The sequence below is a fragment of the Solanum stenotomum genome, chromosome 5, assembly GCF_019186545.1.
Source record: "Solanum stenotomum isolate F172 chromosome 5, ASM1918654v1, whole genome shotgun sequence".
Classification (NCBI taxonomy): Eukaryota; Viridiplantae; Streptophyta; class Magnoliopsida; order Solanales; family Solanaceae; genus Solanum; species Solanum stenotomum.
In genome coordinates this window covers 813288-832831 of record NC_064286.1, presented here as the reverse complement: position 1 = coordinate 832831, position 19544 = coordinate 813288, and the positions used below count along the sequence as shown (strand labels likewise).

Sequence of the window (19544 nt, the reverse complement as noted above, 5' to 3'; positions counted from 1 at the left end):
AGATCGAAATTTTAGAATATTTCTGTATAAAATACAATATGGAGAATAATTCTTCTAAAATGTCACCATATTATTTTTTAAAAATTGTTTGCCATAACTTTTCTAAAAGGAAACAAGTCATCTAGATCTCCTCAATGGAAAACATATTATATATTATAGAAGATATAAGAGATTATAATTTTTGGTCCCCAAATATAAGTAAATTCTAATTTTAGTTCATGTTATATATGACTAGTATATGTAATCTTCAATTAATTGTAATGTGTACATTACATCTGATTTTTATGTTTATGAATTTTTAAAACTTTTAATGAATTATTAACTATTAAATTATTTTATTGCTCAAATGTTAAAATTAAAACTCATCACTAACTTAAAAGTCAAAAGTGTTACTCTACCAAGAATAAAGATATAACAACAATCCAATCTTCTAAATTTCATCACAATCAATTCCATTAAACTACTTTCCATAACTTTTTTTCAAGAAGGAAACAAGCCATATTTTGCTCTATGGAAAGGAAATTATATCCAACCAAAAATTAAATAAATAAATTACAAACCATATAACAATTTGGAAAGTAACATTTAGATTCTTTTAAAAAATGTTAGCATATTAAAATTTTAAACACTACTTTCCAATTTTTTTTTAAGAATTTTGCATTATAAATAGCCTCTTTCACCTTACATCAAAATACACTACAAATATTTAAGATCAATACTCCAATAAGAATGGCTAAGTTTTTAAACTCAATTCTTTGCTTCATTCTCATTCTCTCAGGTTTGCCCACTTCTTCTTTAATTATCTTTATTTACTGTCTTGTTTGTGATGAAAGAAAGATCTTAAGTTATATACATTGGAACTATAAAAAAATATTACACAACTAAGCCACCTTTACATGTTATAGCTAGAGGCAGAGCCAAAAATTTTAATTTATGCGTCTTGAAGCGTAATCTTTTTGCTTGTCAAAACTATTGAGTTTTGTCAAATCAAAAGCTAAAGTAGTGGTTTCGCCTCTTCTAACTGCAACAGACAATCTATCTTATTTATAAGATTACAAATTCAAATTTTAAAGAAGTTTATCTGTAGATATCCTTCGAATTATTTGATAACGTAAAAATTAGTTACACTGGTGATGTATGATTCAAGATCTAAAAGGAGATTACTTGTAATTCTTGTTTTATTGATATATAATATTATGTGTTTATTTGTTTAATTTTGATGCAGTTTTGGCAATTGCTGAAGCAAAAGCCCAAAATGATAAATGCTCTGTAATAATTGATCCAACAGGATGTGTACTTGTTGATTGTCAAAAAAACTGTTTGGAGTATTACAGTGGAAAGGGGATTTGCATTAGTCACCCCCATAGCCCAAAGATGTGTGTTTGTGTTATGGATTGTGGCTCCAATTAATGTAACTTTGATCTAACACATATATTGGTCTATTTATGAAATAAAAATATGAATGGTTATTATATCAAAGAATACTAGTATTGTCTTTTCTAAAAGATGTTTTTATCATTTTATATCTTATTTAACTTTTAATCGACTATTTTATTGTAATGTTGTTCATGTTTATTTTATTTTATTTTTGTTGATCGTAGTCTTTTAGGCTTTTCACCTGAAGTATGATTCCGATTTGGTTGGTGGTTGATTTAGGTTTGATTTAGAAAGTTCTACTTTTAAGGATAAAGCACTTTGCATTGAAGATGATTTTACTTTTAAAGTTTGAATTTAAAACTTTTGATGAAGGATGGATGAATATTTTATATGAAATTGTTGTTGAAATTGAAAGAAAAAATAATTAGAAAGATATCCCAACTTTAAAACGTCATTGTATTATTATTGGCAGCATAAGTTGATGATTGATGTGTCAAACATAACAATTCACGATTACAATATAACTAAACTTTCCTATCATAAAAAGACCACAAAGATATTGTAGCGAACTCGAATTCTCAACTGAAATACTCAATATTATATAATCACTAATAGCCAAATTACAATGGCAACACTTCAACTATTGAAGTACAACGCAAAATACTGAAATAATAAGTAACTAAAGATAGAGATAAGAATGGGGATAAGAAACTTAGACTCTAGAAAGAGATGAAGGATCTGACAGTTTCTTTCACGATATGCATGAATTTTCCAAACCACAGTGACAACCCTTTTATCTCTACTCAACCTCGATCTCAAGCAAATCTATTATTGGGTTGTCTTATTCTTGGGCCTTTTCGTGGCTTTGCCCTGGGCCCAACAGCTTGTCTAGCCTCTGGGCTATGTGTGTTCATAGCAGATATGTAATTGAATATATGAGAGATTCTTTCATTGTTATAAAGATCTAGAGTTTGAGCTTTGAGAACACTCACAAAAAAAATAATTTTCTCTTTACGAATTCTATGCAATACACATTTAAATTAAATTAATTGCTTAGTAAATTTTGAACTAAAATAATTATACGTAGTAATAACGAGATTATGCAATGAACATACTGTTGGGGCTAAAATATCAAGATTAAATAATAACACGATTATTTTGTGGATTGTTTTTTTCATAAATATTTGATTTATTAAACTAACAATGGGATATAATATAAATTGTTTATAGTTATATATATCAGATATACTTTGATTTTCAATCTTAATCTCGACTTTCTTCAAGGATGTTGAAAGAAGAGTTTGGAGGACGGCATCTTTGTCATTTGACATTGTATCTCGAAATTAGTTATCTTACAAATGTTAGCCACATAAAATATTATATAAAGACAAGACCACAATTACAATACAACTAATCTTGGTATAAAAAACTTAACCAAATAAAAAAATAAAATGATCATTTCGCATTTTATTCAAAAATTATTATCTCTTATCTCTTTGACCAAATAAATTCTTAAAAAATTAAATGAAAATCAACAACCAAAACAAAAAAGAAGGAGAATTTGATCAACTTGCACATTTGTTGTTTCATCATAAATAATTTCAGTCATATGTATTTTTATACTCACTAATATAAAAAAAATATTTTTTGATAATTAATACGATGAAAGTCATCATTAAAAGAAGAAAAATGGTCTCCCTAATGAGTGAAAAATATTTTCCTTACGACTATTTAACTTTCTATTACTTGTTTCAATTAAAACATTGTTATTTATTGGTGATCAATAATTTCATTGAAATACGCTCAAGTTCATGATATATATATACATATTTCTATCGTAACTTTTTCATATGGACACCTATTCATTCTTTTTTGGTATTTAAAAACAAGTCATTCGTGTTATATATGATAAATAAATTACACATCTAACTAATTACTTTATGAAATAAATCTAGATTTTAAAAATAAGTCATTTATGTTGTCTATGGTAAGTAAATGATATATCTAGCTAATTGCTTTTTAAATTAAATCTACATTTTGAAAATAAGTCATTTATGTTATGTATGGTAAGTAAATTATACATCTAGCTAATTACTTTTCAAAATAAATCAAGATTTTGAAATAAGCCATTAATGTTGTGTATGGTAAGTAAATGATACATCAAGCTAATTACTTTCCAAAATAAATCTAGATTTTGAGAATTAGTCATTTATGTCATGTATGGTAAGCAAATTATACATCTAGATTACTTTCCAAAATAAATCTAAAAAATTCACACTATAAAAGCCCCTTTCACCTTTCTTTACCAAAACACAACTCTAGAAAATTCCCTTAAAGCATTTGAGTTCATCAAACTTCAATAATGGCTAAGTTCTTGAGCTCTATCATTTGTTTCTTTCTCATTCTTTCAGGTTAGTCTCCTTTTTCTTAGGTAAAAAAAAATCTTTTTATATACTTATTGTTTTGTTTGTGATATAAAAAAATAGTCGCAAATTCAAAAGTCATTAAAAATAGCATTTTTTAAAAAAAATCCACAACTCTGTCATGAATTTCAAACTTTAAAAAGTTGAACTTCACCATAGTAATCTGGACGAAATTTCAAAATATGTAATAAAGTTTCACCCTTGGTCGTTATCACAAATTTCAAAAACCATGACTATATATATATATATATATATTGCCTTTTAAATTCGAAAATTCATAACATTATCATGGGTGTTTCCACATCACTTTTGATATGTAGCCCATAATTTTTACTAATTTTTGATGTAGTTGCAATGACAAGTACACAAGTGAAAGCCCAACAAAGATGTTCTGAGACATTGAAGGCCTCAGATTGCACCATAGCTGAGTGTCAAAGTGAATGCTTACAAAAACATAATGGAACTGGAGTTTGTACTGGTGGCAATGTAGGCCCATTAAGTTGTGTTTGTGTTTACAATTGCTAGCTTCAATATTTTGAACTCTCCCTTTTAATGAAAAAAAAAAAATGAGTCATCAATAAAATATTAATCATTTTCCTAAGTATTGTTTCATTCATTCTTACCTCATTTAACTTTCTTTTAAATATGTATGCATATATATTATTGTTTTGTCTTATTTATTATTTCGTCAATCTTAGCGCGACTGAAAAGTACATTATATATATTGTTGACAATCATATGAATTTTGATTAATCATCGATATGATTATTTCACCAAACATAATTGAGGTTGAAAAGAAAAATCAGAAACGAATATCTTATAAATTGTTGTAAACGACATGAATTATAGATCAATCATAAATATATTGATATACTTATTCACATCGAACATATTTGAATAATATAATATATGAATACTCTTTTTTTTTTCTTTTTATAAACTCATAAAACAATAAGTCATCTATTGAAAAACAACAATTAATCATATAAATTTTCGACTTAAAATTTAACCAACCACTACTATTAAAAAATTTCATATGTACTTAGCTCATAAAAATAGTCTAAATAGATTCACTCCAACAAATTAAGTTTTTAGATGAAATTATCACACATATAATTCACGTTATTTAAAAAAATCGGGTGGGAATTCTCGATTGATGTAGAGTGTAGACTAATTAAAAGGTGCAAGATTTTTATTTTAAGTAATAAAATAAATAAATAAAAAATTCAGTCTTCTAGATCCTTCTCAGCAATTCGAGTCTTTTGGAACCCTCTAGAACCTTTTTTCCCTTTTCTTTTTCTCTCACTGCGTTCCATTGGTCCATCACGTACTCCCGCAACACAGAATCAATTCCTCTCTCACGTGCTCATATCGTCGCCGCCGTACTCCGCCTCCGCGCCGCCGTAGAATGGCTCGTATTGGAGAAGGAGACAAACGATGGATCGTGGAAGATCGACCCGACGGCACCAACGTTCACAATTGGCACTGGGCTGAAACTGACTGCCTCGAATGGTCACGAAACTTCCTCACTAACCTTTTAGCCAACAAAACCCTAATTGACGGCGAAGGTAACCTCAAACTCCGGACGAAAAAGATCGAAAAGCTTGAAGGAGAAGCTTATGTGAATATCCGGAAGGGGAAGATTATTCCGGGGTACGAATTGAATTTGGTTGTCTCTTGGGAAGGGGAAGTGAAGGAAGCTGATGGTAGTAGTGTGATGAAAATTGAAGGAAATGTTGAATTTCCTTATATTGCTGATGAGAATGCTGATGAAGATCCGGAAGTTAAGGTTACGGTTAAGGATGAAGGACCTATTGGGAAGAGATTGAAGGATGCGTTTGTTGTAAAAGGAAAACCCTTTGTTTTGGAGCAAGTGAAGACGTATGTTAATGCTATGGCGAATGGTGGTCCTGCAAAGGAAGAAGGTGAGGTGAAGAAAGTAGTTAAGAAACCTGCTGGTGCTGGAAATGTTGCCCTTCCTCCGACGACAGCTGTGGATGAGAAGGCAAAGGTTGTTGTGGCTAAGAAGGAGAAGAAGAAGGAAGGGTTTAAGACGATTACGATGACGGAGAAGTTTAGCTGTAGGGCAAAGGATTTGTTTGAGATATTGATGGATGAGAATAGGTGGAAGGGTTTTACTCAGAGTAATGCAAGGATAAGCAAAGAGGTGGGAGGAGAGTTTAGCATATTTGATGGTTCAGTGACTGGAACTAATGTGGAGTTGCAAGAAGGAAAATTGATTGTGCAGAAATGGCGATTTGGTAACTGGCCTGATGGTTTACATTCCACGGTACGTTTTCCTGACCTTTGCTTCTGTATTTGTGTTTCTGTGTTTTGTCAAGAGTCTCCTTTTAACGTTAAATAAGGCAAATTACTTAGTATTGGAACGATATGTATCTGAACAGAGTGGCACTGAAGTTAAAGAATGGTATAGCTGACCTCAACTAATTGGATTCGAAGTAGCTGATTGATTGATGTATGATCTTTTATGGGTTCGTAGTGTGTAGGATGAGTTATGTTCTAGCTAACTTAACTAGTATTTGTATGTTTTTGAATACTTCATCTGAATGGGCAAAAGATATAAACTTACGTCTTTTATTTTTAATGTTAATAAGTCAAAATGTTTTTGTATTGGAATGAAAGATTAGAGTGGAAAGGAAGCTGGAGAATGGTTTAGCTGACCTCAACTAATTTGGATTTGAGTTAGCTGGCTGATTGATATATGATCTTTTATGGATTTGTAGTATGTAGAATGAGTTGTTTTCTTGGTAACTACTAGTATTTGTATGTTTAACTTTGAATATTTCATATGAATAGGCAAAAGATAGAAGATTGAGTCTTCTTTTTAATGTTAATTAAGGCAAAATATTTAGTATTGGAATTAAATATATATGATTAGAGTGGAAAGGAAGCTGAAGGCGGTATAGCTGACATCTACAAATTTGGATTCAAGTCTGATTGATTGATATATGATCTTCTGTGGGTGTGTAGTGTGGAGAATGAGTTATGTTCTAGGTCACTTTAGTAGTAGCTGTATTGGATTCAAGTCTGATTGATTGATATATAATCTTCTATGGGTGTATATTGTGGAGAATGAGTTATGTTCTAGGTAACTTTAGTAGTATTTGTATGTTTTAGTTCAAATATTTTCATCTGAATATGCTAAAGATATAAGCTTGAGTCTTCTTTATAATGTTAGATTAGGCAAAATATTTAGTATTGGGATGAAATATATCTGATAAGAGTGGAAAGGAAGCTGAAGAATGGTATAGATAACCTCAACTTATTTGGATTTGAGTTATCTGATTGTTTGAGATATAATCTTTATGTTCTAGGTAACTTTACTAGTAGTTGTATGTTTAGTTCAAATATTTTATCTGAATAGACAAAAGATTAACCCTAAGTCTTCTTTTTTAATGTCAATAAGAGAAAATATTTAGTATTGGAATGAAATATATCTGATTATAGTGGAAAGGAAGCTACTGTGAGGGGCAGCTTTCTTAGATGACACTGGAATAGGTGGAAGATGTGTGATGTCTATTCAAGTGTACAGTTCTCTGTTACTTTAGCTTCTTACTTGAACTAGAACGCAAGCAGTGACCATGGATGTTGAAGTCAACCCCTAGTTTTAAATAGGTCCAAATTGACACATGGTTTTGGGCTTTCGGTGTTGTTCTTCAACACAATTTGGTGTATCAATGGTGCTGTTTGAATTATTTCCCCAGGGCTTTGGTCTAGTGGTAAGGGCGTAGCTTGTGAATGTATGGTAGTTAAGTGGAGAAGGTAGATGGGCAAACTCATCATGATAATCTCATACCTCACACAGGATAATCTCTCCAAAAAGATATTCCAACTTGCCAACCGATGCTACTTCTGCCACAAGCACACAGAAAGTGTCAACCACTTGCTACTGCACTGCCCTGTTGCCTCAAACCGTTGGAAATATGTTTAGCTGTTCTTTTGAGTCTTTCCTGGGTCATGCCTTTCTCTGTTAGGGATGCTCTTGAAAGTTGGAGTTCATGGGAAGTTGACAAAGCTATCAAGAGTATCTCCATGATGATCCCTGGTGCTATTTGGTGTTTATGGACTGAGAGGAACAAACGATGTTTTGATGAAATTTCAACTTCTAGAAATCTTGTGCCTAGTTTTAAACCATGCACCATTAGCCTTTAGGGATTTCCCAGTCATAAAAAATCATGTTTGAATTGATTTTCTAAATTTAAAACTCTCTTTATCCTCGCTTGTCATTTCTATTCATCGTACAGTGTGGTCAATATGTTTAAATAGATAGAACTGTGACTACCTGCTGGTGACAAGGCGTGTTGTGTGTTGCGAGCCTTAGGATCTAAATAAATGGGTCTGATGGAATGGTGGTCTTTTCTGATACATCTCTGGTGATGATGAAACGTTGCAGGTCCGAATTACTTTTGAGGAACCTCAATCTGGAGTTACAGTAATCAATTTGACACATACAGATGTACCAGAGGAAGACAGGTGCGTTGTAGTTTATCTGATTACTTGTGTTAGCTTGCTTGTAAATTGGTTATACGAATTTTGTTTTCTCATTTTTGCTACTGATGATGCAGATATGGTAACGCAACTGTTGTGGAGAATACAGAGAGAGGATGGAGGGACCTTATCTTCCACAGGATACGGGCTGTTTTTGGTTTTGGAATCTAAATTCTCCACAAGTGTGGAATTTTACAATCGATGCTTCCCTTCAGTAACTGCATACTGTATGAGTCCGTTCAACTGAGTTTTTCCTGAGTCGATTGTCAGTTTCTTCAAGCTTAATAACTCAATTTGATGGTGAACTTTTAGAATTTGTCTCCAGTGGAACTTGTCTTCAATGAAAACTTATTCATCTTTGTTGGACGATCGTTGCATCCAGTTTTTCGTTTCATTATTGCTTGTTTGGTAGTAGTTTGGTGTGGTGGTGCTTCTTCCATTATTTTTTGTATGCATCATTTTGATATCAATGCCTACTGATGGGCTAGTGGCAATCCATTTTAGCTTTGTCTATTCTCAATCCGTCCAAATCTGATTCAACTCACCCATTTGCCACCACTACGTCAGCGTATATATATACTAATTGTTTCGAGCAAAGTTTTTAAGTTCCAACATCACCAGTATTTCACCATATTTGATAATGCAAAAGGATCCTTTGTAACAACTGTACATATTGAAATGCTCTTTGCTGAATATACAAATTGATGTCAAACTTTGGACAAAGCAAAAGAAATTTGTTGTTTATTTGGACTAGTAACAACTATATAAAGTTTTTGATCATTTCTCTCACTTCTTCAATTACAAGCCATGCCTTGTGCCCTCCAATCACCTCAGCTTTCATTTCCCCATCTTTCCACAACTGCAACAACAATTACGCCTCAGACTCAAACAAGTTAGGGTTTGACTATATTAATTCCCTCTTTTGTTATTTAAGCTCATTTCATATCATCATCAAATTAAATAAAATGAAAAGATCTTTCGAACTTTTGGAAGGTTGGAGAATCCATAATGTTCACCTGAATTGTTGGCATTTTCTGGAAATCAAAACAAGAATAAATTAGCTGGCTAACACAGGAACATGAACATTAATAGACAGCTAAAAGATTAAGTTGTTCCCAAAACAGTACTTACCGAGATGTTTCCGCGCTTCACTAAAGTTTGTGGCACTTTATTGACATCCACATAGTAGAATTTGAGTCTAAAAACAAGAACATAAAAATCCAGTTTCTTGTCAAACTACTGCCAAAATAATAACATGACAAAATAGTTCATGATTTCCAAGGCATTGTATTGTCTTAGAGAGCAGACATGAAAAAGGGGCTTACTTGGTATCAAACTCAGCAGCAAGTTTCTCCAATTTAGGCTTCAAATATATGCATTTCCGGCACCAAGCTGCCATCCTATCAATCATTTGCTACAAACAAATCAATCTAACGACAACTCTATGAATTTGATTCTGTCTCTAAAAATGAAGAAAATAATCATCCAGTGTCCGAAGTTCATTATCTAACTAATCCAGAATAATACGAAATTCCATCTCTGGGATCAAACATGAGATTTGTGGTTAAAAGAAGGACCTTTACTATCAAAAAGACTTCGTCTCAGAACTCAAACTCAAAACCTATCATTAAAGGAAGGAGCTTTACTATCTAAAAGACTCCATCTTGAAGTTCAAACCTGAGACCTATAGTTAAAAGGAGGACCACCTATACAATCAAAAAAGCTTCTCGTCTTAGACTAAAACTTGAGACCTATGATTACAGACATAACCTTTACCATTCAACCACATTACACTAAAACTCGAGACCTATGATTAAAGACAAAACCTTAACAACTCAACCTCATTAAACAAAAACTCAAGACCTGTGATTAAACACAAAACCTTTACCATTCAACCACATTAGACTACAACTCGAGACCTATGATTAAAGACAGAACCTTTACCATTCAATCACATTAGACCAAAACTCGAGACCTATAATTAAAGACAGAACCTTTACCATTCAACCACATTAGCTAAAACCCGAAACCTATGATTAAAGACAAAACTTTTACCATTCAACCACAGTCTTTCTTGTATAACAAAGAAGGTAAAGATAAGATTTTTACCAATCAATGATGATAGGTTGTGAAAGCTCTTTAGCAGAGTCTAAAATCTGATCAAGTTGTTCACTACTCTCAATGGGTTGCATCTCAACAGCAGCTGGTCTTGACAAATCTGCCCAAGAGGCATGAATTCTAAACTCCCTTTTTATTTTCTTCTTCCAATCACCTCTTCTTTTGTCAACAAAACAAAATCCATATGATTTTACAATATTTAGATTCCCTCCACTGTTCAAAAACAGATGCTGATTCTCTCTATTGTAGATTTCTCTGTACAAAATTTGGGAATTTGGTGCTAAAATTGACATTTTTTAGAAGTTTTTGGTACTTGAAAAGAGGTGACTGTATAAAAAAGGATTAGATATTTGGGCGTGTGAGGTTTTTTTCCTCAATTTTTTAATTTTCAAGTAGATATTTTTGTCAAAGGTACAAACTTGTGATGCATTCTTGATTTTATTGCTTGAAGGTAAAGCTTATCCACTTATCCTTGTAGTGTATTGGAGTTTTCTTAAAGGAAAAAGACCATTTGGTGCCCATCTTGTAGTAGAGTTGCTTTTTCTTAACCCTTTGTCCATGTGGAAACTATATAATATGGTGTCAAATGGACATGATAGGTTGAATTTGAATGAGTTGATATCGATGAATTAACTAATGAGAGGATCATTAACTCAGTTAAAAGTTACTTAGGCTGAAATGAGTTAGATCAACATGGGCTAACCAATAGATCATAATCTAATTCGAGTTTTGATTTATTTATTCTCTTATAATTTGTTTAAGTATCTAATAGTTCTTTTTCTTCTAAATATGACTGTATATCGTATATCAAACATAAAGATATTTTTTAAAAAATCATTTCCTCCTTCATAGGCTTTTTTTTTTGTTTCCCATCCGGTGTCCGAAGCCCACATTGGAGCTCCGACCAACAAGATTTTCTCCATACTCAGGGCTCGAACCCGAGACCTCTAGTTAAGGGTGAAACACTTTCACCAGTGCACCACAATCCATGTTGGTTCCTTCATAGGCTTGATACACCTTAATCCACAAGAAATTACATCTAATAATCTTGAAAATTGATGGTCTTGAGCTTTCGATATCCATTTGCATCAAGTTCAAAAGGAAAAACTTGTTGACCTCGAAGCTTTGTTCATTAGGCAAGTGAAGCAGGGACAAAATTTTAATATCACCGATCTTCAAGGTCATTCTTGTAAATCATCCCTCCACTCGAATCCTGTAATTCTTATTGGGCCTATTAATTTAAAAGCCCATCAGCATATTTGAGTTTAGGGCAACCCAACATAGATTGGGCTGATAAAGCCTATCAAAATAAGGAAGGAAGCACACTTGATCATTTTTGTTTACTTATCATTGTGGTGAAATGATAAGTATTTTTTTGTTTTGTTTAGAGATCTTAATTTCGAGTTCAGGGTAATAGAAAGTCTTCTTTAAACTTTATCCTCCAAAATAAGACTTTTTAACACGGACGTTAATTAATCAAACTTCAAAGCAAATATAATGTCCGGATGACAAAAAAAGAAGAAGTTATAGTGGCTTATAGAGGAATCACATGACAACTAATTAAAAGTCCATGTTATTCTATTCAATTTTCATATTACAAAAGTGCGTGACAGAACTGAAAATTATCTCAGCATTTCGTCTTTTTTCTATTGGAGTCATCTAATTCTTTTTTTTTTCTTTCATTTAAATGAAAATTTTGGTTGAATTTCTGTTATAGATTTAGTTAAAATTCATATTAATTCTAAAGGTGTAATGACAAATAGGTACATATTTTAAATTTGAAATTATATTTAGATATGTATTTTATTTAATATAGATTTTTTAAAAGATGAACTTCAAAAATTGACTAAATCTTATGGACGAATAATATTCAACATTTTTTTTTTATATAAAACAACCCACTTTCAATATCCATGATTAAATGATAGCTTCATATTTGATGAAATATTTAGTCGGTGGACAAAAAGTGGTTGGCAAATAGGAAGTTAAGACTTTAATGAAATTATAGCCCCTTTTCCATTGGTCATTAATTCTTCAATTATAAGAGGTGTATATTATTCAAGTCTCTCTCTTCTTCTTCTTCTTCATTTGTTTTTTTAAAATAAAATAAATAAGAATCTCATATAAAAATAATTCAGTTACATGTTTATGAAATATGAAAGGATTCCATAATTTTTTACTTTTTGTGAATGAATATAAAATCTTTGAACTCTACTATCTAACACAATAAAATATGATATGCATTCTCATATATATATATATATATATATATATATATATTTGATATTAGGGAGAAAATTTAGAATTTAAAATTTATATGTTTGTTTTTATATATCTCAAGTTATTATACACAAAAAAATTAATAAATTTACAATTTAATATTTAGTATATTGTAATTGGCAGATAATCTTCAAAATACTTTATGTTAGAATATTTTCCGCATTAATTTTCAGACAATCACTTGATTGATATATTTATCTTACAAGTCATTGAACGATCAAATCGTTTACATATAAATCAAATAGTAGCATTAGAACAATAAAAATACATAGTAAGAAAAAAAAATTGTAATTCCTTGAATCATATGACCTCTCAAAATTTTGAGTCCATACTTGCCATTTTATTAGTAGAAATAAGTCGACAACGTATGTGTAATTGATTCTTCCTAGTATGGTCCTAGCTTCCTAGGGACATAATGTTTGATATACCGACAACTATACTAAGTTATCGTAAAAGATTGTGATAGAGTGATAAATATTTTTATCTTTAATTTATTAAGAGGTTTCAAATTCGATGCATGAGTATAAAATCGTTTTTAGTAGAAAATATACAATTTTACTTTTTTAAGTGAGACTAACACGAATCCAAATTAATCCGACTCCAAATAGATACCAAACACCAAAACAAATAAATATAAGCTGTTGTGACTTGACATATTGTTTTTTTTTCTGTTTAGCCATTTATATCCCAAGCAACTAGTTTGATTAATTCGAGTTCCTGTTGGTTAGGCTCCTTAGTGAATTAAGTGCTCCTTGTTATGTCGAATCTGAATTTTAATTTAATGAATTGTGAATTTCAGAATAATGACTTAAAGTGTAAATAACCATGAGCTTCAAATTTCATGTGTGTGCATATTTAAATTAATTTTAAAAAATATAAATAAATTGTCTAACTAAAATTATTAAGTTCATCATAATTTTTATGATAATTTTGCTTGAAAACAAAACAAAACCATCTTAATTTTATGATCATAAATTCGATTCGATTATTATTCTTCAAAAGAAGAATATAAGGACTTATTATCTTAAATTTTATGAGATGATGATCAAAAGTAATTGTTGCACTTTAGATCATAAAACATGGGCTTTAACTGAAGATTAACCAAACTTTGTTAATCAGCATGATATACATAAAAAAATTTGAATGTATGATTTTATTTTATTTTTTGAAGAATTGACAATGCTTTTACCCACTATGCTTCATTCACTATATCAAAAATAACTTTCAATGATATTTAATTAATAAAAATATCTTAATTATCAATAAATTTATATATTTTTAGAGATAAATGTTCTTAAAATCAATAGCAATATTAAATCTAACGATAATTAACTAATGCTGATAAATATTTTTACTTTTTATTAATATTTATATTTATTACTGTTAAAAGTTACGAATTACTTTTTTGTTAACAAAATCTAACAAATTTTCAAGGTAACACCTTTTTAACCTTGTATTGGTGAAAAAGTAAAAGACAAACATTCTAATTAAAGTACTTCTTGTTTCTACCCAAAAATAAAAAAAAAAAGTACTTCATTTTAGGCGTGTACACATGGAAGCATCTCCTTCGTTTGTTATTAATCTCCTAAATTCTCTCTGACAATACCAAGGCAAGTGGCATTCCTGCTAATAGACTCAAAAACAAGTGTTATTTTCGTTTTTCAAACTTAAAAGTGTCAACAAAATATTGACAAAGTTGAAAAAGGTGAACTAAGCTTTGACCTTTTGAGTCCAAATATTTCCTAATAAAGAGTAAATTAATGAATATTATTTGAAGCAACTTCTTTACTTTAAATTTAATTAAAGTAGCTTTGTTTACATTAATCCATATTTAGTAGTATTGATTCATTGTTGATTAGTAATCATTGGTACAAATTTGGTTGAAGTTGAAGCTAAATGAGTGTGTTCTAGAGTTGATTAAGCTATATTAGGTAGGACCTGTATTATACTCGAAAATATTTTTTTTCCCGAAATTTACTATTTATGAGTAAATATAATTATTTCATCAATATTTTGACTTGTTAGTAAATATTATTATTTCACGCTTTAATTGACAAACATAAATACATAAAACTTTTTGGTCTTAAATAATATTTATCTTACAAAATTTTGAGTTTTCGTATCAAAATTTAGGGATGAAATGACTTTTTTATATGGTCTTAAATAACATTCGTCTTTTGACCCAAAATTCATTTTCAAATTATGATTAAAAGCAAACTTATCTTAATATTTTATAAACCCAATTCTGAACCTCGTATCATATTATTTATGCTCTAATTAGCATAAACTTTTCGAAAATAAAATGATCAACTTTTAAGTTCATATATAATAACTATTAAATCACCTCAGAAATGTAAATTGTGGCGGAGTCAAGCTGCCCAAAGACATGTTCTTATGCACTACTTACCCATCCGCTAGTAAAAACATCATTTCTTGTTCGAGTTGCATGGGTTAAACATGCTGCCAACGTTCATTCTGAATCAGAATTAATCTCTCCACAAAATTTATAGTTGCATGACTTATAGCTTATTAGACAAGTTCAATTCGATAAACTCTGGATAAGAAAGAATTACATGAATTCGATCTCTTATCTCTCTAATACTTTAAAAAATAAAAATTTAGAAAGTAGTACTCCAGTTTTTCCACAGAGAGAAGCACACATTGAGAGTCCACATTCCACACAACACGCTTTAATACATCCCAACTTTCTTCTTCCTCTTTCTCTCTCTTTGCCATTTACTGCTTTTTAAACTTCTCTCTCACTTCTCAAGGCTTTTCATTCTTCTCTCTTCTTGTTTTCCACATCTCAACTTATATCAATACATTGTGTTTTTCCATTAAAAAAAAAACACCCCACTAGGCAGATATGGCTGATACAGCAAAATATACACCAATTAATGGTGGAAAAACTCTGATTACAGACCTGAAAACTCACTTCTCTTTTCTTAAAACCAAAAGAACTGTTACTTGTGCATATGGGTTCATGTTTGTTTTCATTCTTGTTACTTTTTTCTTGGCTTTTAGTCCTTCACCCAACTCTTCTTCTCCATGGTTCACAAATATCTTCTCTTTAAGCAGTAGTAGTACTAGTACTAGTAGTGGAAGTACTTTTTCTGATGAATCTTCTAGATCTCACTTCTCTTCAGTTTATTCTTACTTTTTCCCCAATTCCTCACAGCAACTTCAAAATTTCACTAACCCCAGATCCCAAAACTCCAATTTTGAGCCTCTAAACAATGATTCAGATGATAAAGGTGAAGTCTTGGAAAGCCCCTTGAAGCCTTCTGTGAATGTGTCAGCAGTAGCACCAGTATCTTCATCTGGGTTGAATCAAGAATCATCAAGTGTGAAGGATCAGTCTAAAAGTAAGGATTTTGATGATAAAAATGGAGTCTTGAAAAATCCCTTGAAGCCATCTGTGAATGTGTCAGCAGTAGGATCAATATCCCCATCTGGGTTGGATCAAGAATCATCGAGTGTGAAGAATCAGTCAAAAAGTAAGGATTTTGATGATAAAAATGGAGTCTTGAAAAGCCCCTCAAAGCCTACTGTGAATGTATCAGCAGTGGCAGCAAAATCCTCTTCTGGGTTGAATCAAGAACCATCAAGTGTAAAGAATCAGCCTAAAAGCAAAGATTTTGATGATAAAGTTGGAAACTTGAAGGCAAATCAGAGTAAAAATCCATTGGAAAAGTCATCAGCAAGTGTCAATCAGACAGCAAAATCTGGTAGTGAGAGTAAAGAGAAGGAAATTGCAGAAAAGGGAGTGAAGGGCAATTTCACTTCCTCATTTGTGAAAAGCCAGAGTGACGGAACAAATTTAGATGTGTCTGCAAAGAAGAAGAAGGATGAAGATTTGGTTAAGTCTTTATTGAGTTGTGATTTTTTTGATGGGAATTGGGTGAAAGATGAGTCTTATCCTTTGTATAAACCTGGTTCTTGTTCTCTGATTGATGAACAATTTAACTGTTTTCTCAATGGTAGACCTGATAATAATCACATGAAGATGAAATGGAAGCCCAATGCTTGTACTCTTCCAAGGTAATATTTTGCTATTTATGCTCAACTTAATTCTAATCATAATTTTATCTGGTCTATCAGCTTAAAGAACCTCAAAACTTGTTCGGGACTGAGGTGTAGTTGTTGTTTGAACTCCTAATTGGCATGAGTTTGAGCTTAAATGAGGCAATGATGATTCATATAGCTGATCCCAACGTGTTTGGACTGAGGCGTAGTAGTTGTTGTTATGATCTCCAAATTAGGCCGACTTCAACTTGTTTGCGACTGAATATGTTGTTGTTGTTGATGAGTTTATATGCTTCTTGAGTTTTCAATCACTCAAGAAAATCCCTTGCTTGTGGAATATGGCATTTTTCATTTTTGTTCATTATCTGTGAAATTTGATCTAGTTCTTTAATTAAACCATGATTTCTTTATCTCAAAGTTAATCTTTTTCATCGATTACGTCGTAAATTAATCTTATAACAAGCTATTTGTACTTGTTTTGCTTCTTTGAGATCGAATCAATATATGTATTCTTGAAGTTTTCTAACAATTGATTTTTGGAACTTGTTGACAGATTGAATGGAACTCATATGTTGGAATTATTGAGAGGAAAGCGATTAGTATTTGTCGGTGATTCGCTCAATAGGAATATGTGGGAATCCCTTGTTTGCATTCTTAGAGACTCTGTCAAAGATCAGAAAAAAGTTTATGAAGAATCTGGCAGACAACATTTTAGGACTGAGGCTTCATATTCATTTCTATTTGAGGTAAGATACCGTACCCATATCGGAGACATTTTTGAAGAGTCTGAGCAACATAGCTACTATTAGACTTCGTAATCATTATATGTTCATAATCTAATGACATCTTTAAATTTTTCGATAATTCAGGAGTATAATTTCAGAGTGGAGTTTTTTGTATCTCCATTCTTGGTTCAAGAATGGGAATATGCAGATAAAAAAGGAACGAAGAAGGAAACACTTCGACTTGATTTGATCGGACAGTCTGCTGATAAATATAAAAATGCAGATATCTTAATCTTCAACACCGGCCACTGGTGGACACACGAGAAAACTTCCTTGGGGTAAGATTTGTTGTTTTTTTTCTCAATCAATATGTATAATCTATAGTTGTTTATGCTTTAAGAATATAGTTTTACATTAAACAATGATGCATGTTACAGGAAGGACTATTATCAAGAAGGAAGTCACGTGTACAACGAATTAGATGTTCTTGAGGCATTTCGAAAAGCTTTAACAACATGGGGAAGATGGGTTGATTCCCATGTAAATCCTAAGAAAACATTTGTTCTCTTCAGAGGTTATTCTGCGTCTCATTTTAGGTAAATCCTTGACATTTACTTGTCGATAACTCAAGTTCTCTTCTCTATAGTAGTGTCATTATTCATCGGTTAATTTCACGTTTGGTTTTCACCTGCGGTTACTAAACTTTGTTCACTATAACAGTAAAGTCACAAAACTATCTTTTGTTGCCTTAAAGTACGTGTAAATTGCTCAAACAATGACTAGAAGGTTAAATTCCCGATGTCGGGTAATTCTTTTAATATTATTTTGAGCCAGAAATTTAACCTTTGGGTCATTTGTCTCATTTGAGCAATCCACACCTAGTTCAGTTACTTTAATGTGACAAAAATTAGTTCTATGATTCTACCATTACCACGGATAAAGTTAAACGACCATTCATGAAATTCACTTGTTCATCCATAACCTATTTGTTCTGTCGCCCTATATTTGCTCGGACTCTACAAAAATGTTATTGCTGCACTCGTATCGGATCCTCGATCGATGCACTACTTTGGAGGATCCAACAAGCACTTGACAACATTTTTAAAAAGTCCGAGCAACATAACTTTTACCTATTAATATTATATATCAATACAACAACACACATAGTGTAATCCCACAAGTGGGGTCTGTGGGAGGGTAGGATGTACGCAGACATTAGAAAAGTAGTTTCCGATATAATATTATATCATTGTTTTGCTTAAACTATCTTCTTTTTTCTTCATAGCGGCGGACAATGGAATTCAGGTGGAGCTTGTGACCATGAAACAGAACCAATCAAGAACACAACATATCTAACACCATATCCATCAAAGATGAATGTATTAGAAAGAGTTTTAAAAGGGATGAAAACTCAAGTCTCATATCTCAATATCACAAGAATGACTGATTTTCGAAAAGATGGTCATCCATCAGTATATAGGAAACAAAAATTTACAGTTGAAGAGAAGAAAACACCATTGTTGTTTCAAGATTGTAGTCATTGGTGTCTCCCTGGTGTGCCTGATGCTTGGAATGAGTTGCTATATGCTAAGATTTTAGTAAATCAACATCAAAAACAACAAGATGACAAGAAGTCGTAGAGGGTCGGGCCCATTATTCATCGAGTGTCACACTAGTAAGCCTCATTGACCCTCAGGAATTTCTCGATTATATATACAAGAATATGGGAGAGTATGTTTATAGACTATATACGCGAGAGTTGAGAAGCTTCCCTCATTCTTTTCGTGAAGGGGTGCCTTGGAGCAACAATAATGTTGTCTTCATGTAATCTATACATTACTGGTTCGAGCTGTGGAATCAATTACTGATGCTTATGTCAAGGTAGACTATCTATATCACATCATGTAAATTATATTCTTAAATTATTTACATTATTTATTATGAATAATTTATAGAATCATAAGATTAATCGTGTTTGGGATCAGGGGTATTGTATACATTTTTTTTAATACAAAATTGTTGTTTTGACATAGCATTTTTCTTAATTATTGTGCGTAATTAAGGGATCTAATTTAAAGTTCCGTGT

The 19544-nt window shown here is 31.5% G+C and overlaps 3 protein-coding genes across 3 annotated transcripts; 2 read left to right on the top strand and 1 right to left on the bottom strand.

The window, feature by feature from the left end:
- Positions 1–5088: 5088 nt before the first annotated feature.
- LOC125864993 (uncharacterized) lies at positions 5089–8675 on the top strand. The gene is made up of 3 exons (XM_049545145.1): positions 5089–6090; positions 8215–8294; positions 8387–8675. The coding sequence occupies exons 1-3, from the start codon at positions 5209–5211 to the stop codon at positions 8478–8480; spliced, it is 1056 nt and encodes a 351-aa protein (XP_049401102.1). The 5' UTR covers positions 5089–5208; the 3' UTR covers positions 8481–8675.
- A 258-nt stretch (positions 8676–8933) lies between these two features.
- LOC125865012 (thioredoxin-like 3-1, chloroplastic) lies at positions 8934–10819 on the bottom strand. Its single transcript, XM_049545163.1, has 5 exons — positions 10419–10819; positions 9635–9709; positions 9441–9507; positions 9326–9343; positions 8934–9168 (listed from the first exon to the last, which is right to left on the bottom strand). Exons 1-5 carry the CDS (start codon positions 10718–10720, stop codon positions 9070–9072), a joined length of 561 nt encoding a protein of 186 aa, XP_049401120.1. The 5' UTR covers positions 10721–10819; the 3' UTR covers positions 8934–9069.
- Positions 10820–15378: 4559 nt separating this feature from the next.
- Positions 15379–19483, top strand: LOC125864840 (protein trichome birefringence-like). The gene is made up of 5 exons (XM_049544926.1): positions 15379–16748; positions 17287–17479; positions 17603–17796; positions 17896–18054; positions 18744–19483. Exons 1-5 carry the CDS (start codon positions 15574–15576, stop codon positions 19096–19098), a joined length of 2076 nt encoding a protein of 691 aa, XP_049400883.1. The 5' UTR covers positions 15379–15573; the 3' UTR covers positions 19099–19483.
- Positions 19484–19544: the final 61 nt, after the last annotated feature.